Raw genomic sequence first — 6,909 nt, forward strand, 5'->3', positions numbered from 1 at the left:
AGGCTGCAGCAGTTTCCAGCCCTGGGTCATGCATGGTGGTGGTGGGAAGTTAGAGATGGAAGGCTGCTCAGAGGTGGTGTGGGTCACACCCGCTGCGCTCACAGACCAGAAAGCCCAGGCCTGGAAATGGAAGGGGATGCTCATCTCAAACTGCATCCCAACCAGGTACCCGCCTCCGGCCAGACCCGGTCCGGGGGCTAGTTTGAAGCCAAGCAAACCATTTCCGCAGAAAGAAGGGGCTTTGGCTGGTGTGTGTAGCTGGCTTCCAGCAAGGATGGTGCGGGCAGAGGAGGGCGTGCGATGGGGCGGGAACCGTGAAGAACTGGGCACAGAGGGAGGGGGGAGGGCAGCGAGGAGCCGATGCCAGGGGAGCTAAAAGGACTCTGGAGGCAAATCAGTCTCAAAAAACGTTTGTGCCTTTGAGGCAAATACCCAGGTTTGGTGACTATGACTCCATTAAATTAAGCATGGTGGCTCCAGTCTGCAACTCCACTGCTATTCGCAAAATGCAGACCTCCAGGGCCCTGACAGAGGCCCCCTGCCTGCATGGGCAGCAGGGGTGGGGGCGTGGCTTCGTCCTCACCTGGCTCCTCGGAAGGCTCTCACCCACCCCAAGCATGCACAGGAAGATGGGATGAGCCGAGCTCCCCTGCCCGGGAACTTCCACAAATGTGCCGACACCATTTCAAATAGGAGACTCCCTGCAGAGGGTGGCAAGTTGGGTCCCTGAGACCCCGAGACCCTATGTCAGCATCCAGTTTGGACAGAATTCCATGTCACAACCTGGGAGCTGGGCCCGGGGTGGCAGAACTCAGGTCCTCCAGCCCAGTTCCAGGTCCTCTAGCCAAGTGATGGCTGAGCGCTTGAAATGCGTCTGGTCCCAATTGACATGTGCTGTGTGCATAAAACCCACACATTTCGAACACTTAGTACAAAGAGAGAGAATGCAAAGTATTCCCATGAATATTTTGTACATTGATTATATATTAGAATAATATTTTGGATGCACTGAGCCAAATAAAACTATTAAAATTAATGTCGCCGGTGTCTTTTTACTCCTTTAACGTGCCTACTAGAAAATTAAAAACCTGGCTTGCATTATATTTCTATTGGGCAATGCTGGCCTCGAGACAGAACGAACCTGACATGAAGGGGACTTTTTGACTTAATGAAAACTCAGCAAAGAAAAGGCCAGGACGTCCCCAGGGTGGGACATGGCTGTGATGTTGCTGGGTGGGCCGGCCTTCAGGACTTGGGGACTCAGGTTTGCTCTGCCTCTGTGAGGTGCTGGGCTCATGGTGCCATCTAGTGGCCTGGTGGTGCTGAGGGGAAAGACCAGAGATGGAGTGGAGACCAGGGAGAGAGGGAGAGGCAGGGGGAGGCAGGGGGAGGCAGGGGGAAGGCAGGGGGAGGCAGGTGCTGAGCCAACCCAGCCAGCTGCTCCAGCTCCCACTCCCTCCGGGAGGCAGGGGGAGGCAGTATCCAGTTTCTGCTCTAGAGCTGCTGAGCCAACCCAGCCAGCTGCTCCAGCTCCCACTCCCTCACACCCCAGATGAAGTCTTAGGTGGAGGCCCATGGGCCGTATTCATCACTCAAAGTGAGCTTGGCCTGCACAGTATTGGCTCAGCACGTGTTTTGTTTTGTTTTTAAATCTATTTCTCACAAAAAAGAAAACCCAGGCATTTTAGACTTTTGACATGAGGATCTTGGAACCCTGGGCCCATTTTCTGTGGAGCCACAGGGTCAGCTGTAGCCTTTAGAAGGAGAGCATTGAGCTCTTCCACCTCCACCTTCGCCTCGGGGGTCCGAGCTGTGAGCCCTGCCCAGCTAGACAGGTGGCTGGCCCTCCTGGTCTGCAGCTGGCCTCTCCCTGGTGCGGGCACAGGGAACTGAAGAAAATCCTTCCCTTCTCTGCCCCCTTCCCCGCTGGGCTATGGGGTCATGGGGGGCAGGCATGCACCCAGCTCCTAGCCCAGTGCCTGGGTGGCCAGATGAACTGGAGGAAGATGAAAACTCCAACCAGGCACCCAAGGCGTGTCCACACCACCACTCGTTCCACCTCTGCCCGCCCCAGCCCAGCTCCCCTGAGCACGGAGGATGCTGAGGTGTGAGCAGTGGAGGGGAGAGTGGACCTGCATCCTGGGGGTGCCCTTCGGTGGTGGGTGCACAGGGAGGCAAAGTCAGAAAGGTGGGTAAGTTGGAGCCTAATCCGAGGGGAAGAAGAATTCAGCCCCTCATGTATACTTCCGGGTCTGTGTCCGTGGTCCTTTCTGCCCTGGGCTCGGGTATCCAGAAACCCTATGGGGCGGACAGAGCAGGAATCATTAAGCAAATTCGTCTTCTCACTGAGGACTTCCTGGGCCCAGCTCACCCTGCTCTAGGGGTGACGGCCTTCTGGTGTCTGTACACACACACACACACACACACACTCGCCAAGTGTCAGGAAAACTCAATGTGATCATGTTCCCAACACAAGCACCCCGGCTTCACACCTGTACGGCGGGGCTCCTCCAAAGGAATCCACTTAAATTCTTCATCCTGACCGTCCTTGCATGAAACATGTCCCTCCTCCCCTTTGGAAGGTGCCCTAACGAGACGAATCTTTCACCATTTACAACCAGTTACAAAGCACCTCATGGATAGTTCATGTCCCTCCCAATTCCCGCAAGGTCTGTCCATGCACCTGCATGTTTGTCCACCGGTACAGCCAGTGGGCACAGAGCATTTGTGACCTGCCTTCCCAACTCCCCTCGACCTTCCTTCTGGCAGAGTGAGCGCTCCAGGCCTCTCAGGTCGGGCGTCCGCGTGGTTTCAAATCTTTCACTATTAGGTACAGTGCCGCTGGGACTGCCTTTCTGCAAATTTGCTTTCCTTTGGGATTATTTCCTTGAAGTATTTTGGGATTTATATAAAATTATATTATATTATATTATATTATATTATAGGCCCAGTGCACGAAGTTCGTGCTTGAGCCCACAGCCCGGGCATGTGCCCTGACAGAAATCAAACTGTGACCTCCTGGTTTATAGGTCAACACCCAACCACACTGCCCAGGCCCCTTGAAGTATTTTGACTTTGATTTTTCCAAGTTGTTCTTTACCATAAAGGAGCAGATGCACATTACTAGCAATCTGTAAGTGAGCCCTTTCTCCACATCCCAGACAACACTGGGTCTGGTCATTGTTATTTCTTCTTGCTGGTATGTCTCGTTCATTGCTAGAGAGGTGAGGTGCTGTTCCCTGTGGTGGAGGCAGGGAGTGTGAGGGAAGGGTGGGAAGGCACAGACTTCAAGAGAAGCCAGGAGACCGCGTGCCGGAGGCCCTTTGTGAGTGTGAAGTTGCTGGGAGTGTGTCACTCTATCACCCTCTCCCCTTGCAAGGTTAACTCTCTCTCCCCAGGAACACTGTTTGAGAGGGCCGCTAGTGCTAACCTTACAGGTACACCATTTCTGACTTTGTGTACATCAGTCCTTCATCTCTCTGAGACATAACTTTAGCAGCCCTGTCTTACATGTGTTTTCTCTCTCCAGTACTTTCCATTTTATGTTCACTTAATACCTCTCTTGTACTGTTTTTTGCTATGTTTGGACAAACCTATCTGGTCTCAGTTGATAACTTCCATTTCTTTGACACTCACAAATTTATCTTCTCTCCACAGCAAATCAGTTATCTTGAAGAATGGTATGGTCTTGGAAGTAGATTAAAAAAAAAAATCAAGCAAGGCCCAGCCAGTGTGGCTCAGTGGTTGAGCATCAACCTATGAAGCAGGAAGTCACGGTGAGTACTGGTCAGGGCACAAGCCCGGGTTTCGGGCTCCAGGCCCAGTTGGGGGGTGTATAGGAGGCAGCCGAATCAATGATTCTATCTCATCACTGATGTTTCTCTCTCTCTTCCTCTCTGAAATCAATAAAAATATGTTTTGTAAAAATCAAGCAAGGGTTCCACAAAGCCTGGAAGGCACACAATTAAAGGTATTCTGGCCTAGGATCCCCTAAAGCCTCAGGGAGAGGAGGGGGTGCCTGTTAGGTCAGTACATACACACACCCACACATCTATATAAGCATGAACATAATCTGCGCATCTCAGAAAACCCCAGGATGCTAGGCAAATGCACGTCAGCAGACAAATATGCAGGTGTGTGCACTCAGACACATAGCCCTGATAAAACAATAGTATCCAATATGTTCTGGACTCTAGTTTATAAACTTACCTTCCCGTTCATCCTCTCCTTATTCCAGCCTTGTGAATAGAATATGTCTTAATAGCTTCCAGTCAGCGAGTGCTTGCCTGGGCCAGGCACTATGCTAAGTGCTTTAAATGCATTAGCCCATTTAGTCTGCCCAGCAGCCTATGATGTAAGTCTCATTATGTAAATCCATTATACAGATGGGAACACCAAGGCTCAACATCGTGAGGCGATTTGCCAAGATTACTCAGCTGATAAGTGAGGAGACTGAGAAATACCCTTGAAAACTGGGTTTGAACCTCATGCATTCTCTGAGACAAGGATTTTTTTGGTAAATATATTTTATTGATTTTTTAGGCTTGAAAACTGGGTTTGAACCTCACGCATTCTCTGAGACAAGGATTTTTTAAAAAAATATATTTTATGGATTTTTTACAGAGAGGAAGGGAGAGGGATAGAGAGTTAGAAACATCAATAAGAGAGAAACATCGATCAGCTGCCTCCTACACGCCCCCTACTGGGGATGTGCCCGCAACCAAGGTACATGCCCTTGACCAGAATCGAACCTGGGACCCTTCAGTCCGCAGGCCGACGCTCTATCCACTGAGCCAAACCGGTTAGGGCTAGACAAGGATTTTTTAAAATCTTGTGTTTAAGTGGTTCCCCCACAGTTTGAACCTGTGGTGTTCGAGGGTCCACTGTGTTTTCCATCTTCAGGCGGGAATCCACAATATGTGGGGGACTGATGTAAATTACAGGCGGATATTTTACTGTGGGTGTGGCCTGAGCCCCTAACCCTCCCACATTGTTAAGGGTCAATGGTACTTTCACAGCCTCTGCTGACCTCACACTTCTGGGCGACACTCACTCTTCCACCTTCGGGGGGCACCCTCACCGCCCGGGTGCTGAAGGCACAGCTGGGCGAGAGAATCCTGAGCTCTTTCTATCCTGGAATTTGGGGGAGCAGAGAATAAAAACCTCAGGCTGGAGCAAGGCAGAAGCACTGTCCAGGCTGGTCTGTCGTAAGACTGTAATAATATATAATCAGTCACAATTTATGGGACACCTTCTATTTGCCAGAAACTGTGCATTTTGAAGGAATGTTAATCCTCCCAGCTACCCGGCGGCAGTCCCCTGGGACAGAGGTGAGCAAGTAGAGGAGTAGAGAGGTTACGTGATGCCAGGGGTCACACAGGTAGCCCGTGGACAAGCAGAGATTGGATCCCAGGCTCACTGTCTCTTTCCTGTGCGCCCTCAGGCTGTGGTGCTGCCTCTCAGACAGGGAAGGCTCAGTGGGCAGGCCTGGGGCCAGAGTCCCACATTTTGCTCCTGGCTGGACCCCAGGACCCTGATGACCCAGAGTCAAAGCCTTCCTGTGATCTGTGCCCCAGCCCCCTGCCCTGTGAACTTGGGGGTCTGTGAGCCAAGTGCACCAGCCAGCAAGCAAAGACACCTTGAATGAGGGCAGTGAGCCACACCTCAGCTGTTCTGGGGAACCCTCCTCCAGGGCTAAGAGCATCTCTCCAGCTCCTGTGGGGCCCCCAATTCTGCGCTGTGTGACTCTTCCCCCAACTGGCAAGAGCCCAGCTCTCCAAGGAGACCAGAGAGCTCTCAGCCTGCCCCTGGCACATCTGGGTCCTCCCCCAGCAAGCAGCACCTGCACCAGCAGCCAGGCCCACCCGAGTGAGCCAGACGCTAGCACAGGAGTGTTCATTTTAGATGACAGCGGCTCTCCAGACATCTCTGGGGGCAGGGGGCTAGCTGTGCCTCTCACTTCCTCCTCTGGAGCCTTGGCCTGAGGCCCCACTTCCCTTTACCTCCTCCCGGTAATCCTTCCCGGATTCTAAGGCCACCTCTCCACACAGTGGCCCCGGCTACACTGGTTCCCTGGGAGCTCCATCTCATCACTGGGGGTACAGGCAGGAGTCACTGAGCCCCACTCTGGGCCCTACCTTCAGCTTCCTTCTCGGGGACTGCCCCAGACTGTTTCCATCGCTGTCCTCCCTGGGGCTGGAGGCAGATAGCACATGTGCAGGGTCCAGAGTTGGGGCTGATCACATCCTCAGCCTTCCAGGCCTGGCCTCCCCTATTCCCAACAATGTCCTTTCCCAGGGTGCCCCTCGCAGTGCTCAGCCTCCCCTCGGGTCTTGCAATGATTCAGTGCCCCCAAGGACCTACCTGGGCCTTCAGGGTGGGGCCCAACATGTCAGGGGGAGGAGCCCCAGGCCTCAGGTCCCTCAGGCCCTTCTGCCACCCTGAGCCACCGGGCCCAGCGGAGTGCTGGGAGCAGACAGAGATGCTCGCTTCCCTTTTATTTGGCTGCTGCCGATCACCTCTCCCAGAGCACAGGCAGGAGCAGGGGACCCCACACTGTGCCATCAGACCACACCAGGGCGACCCCCCACTCCCACATACAAGTCCCGGTCCAAAAGCACCCATTCTGCTAAAAAGCAGCAGAGAGAACAGGAGTCAGAGGCTCAGGCACACAAAAGTCACTTTCCAGCAAGAGTTCATCAGGTCCAAATGTCAGGAGGAGCCTGCAGGGCCGCAGCCCCAGGCTCAGTTCCTTCCCACTGGCCAAGCCTCCTTTCCCCGCAGGCTCAGCGCAGGCTCCCTGGGTTCTGTTTGGGCTTTTTGCAGTCTGCTCTTCCGTAGGCATCCCGACCTTGGCTCCTCCCTCCACCAGTCCGGGCGCGGTGAGGGCAGGTCAGGGGTGCGGGTAGC

The 6,909-nt window shown here is 53.5% G+C and overlaps 1 protein-coding gene across 1 annotated transcript in view; it reads right to left on the bottom strand.

Annotated features, from left to right (window-relative positions):
• Nucleotides 1-5,301: 5,301 nt before the first annotated feature.
• The window catches only part of BHLHA9 (basic helix-loop-helix family member a9), a 2,398-nt gene continuing 790 nt past the window's right edge, over nucleotides 5,302-6,909 (bottom strand). Inside the window, exon 2 of the mRNA XM_015566803.1 lies at nucleotides 5,302-5,319. Within this exon, the coding sequence (XP_015422289.1) occupies nucleotides 5,302-5,319 (18 nt within the window). The remainder of the gene's footprint in view (nucleotides 5,320-6,909) is intronic.

This window comes from Myotis davidii, unplaced genomic scaffold, assembly GCF_000327345.1.
Source record: "Myotis davidii unplaced genomic scaffold, ASM32734v1 scaffold363, whole genome shotgun sequence".
In the NCBI taxonomy this organism is placed as follows: domain Eukaryota; kingdom Metazoa; phylum Chordata; class Mammalia; order Chiroptera; family Vespertilionidae; genus Myotis; species Myotis davidii.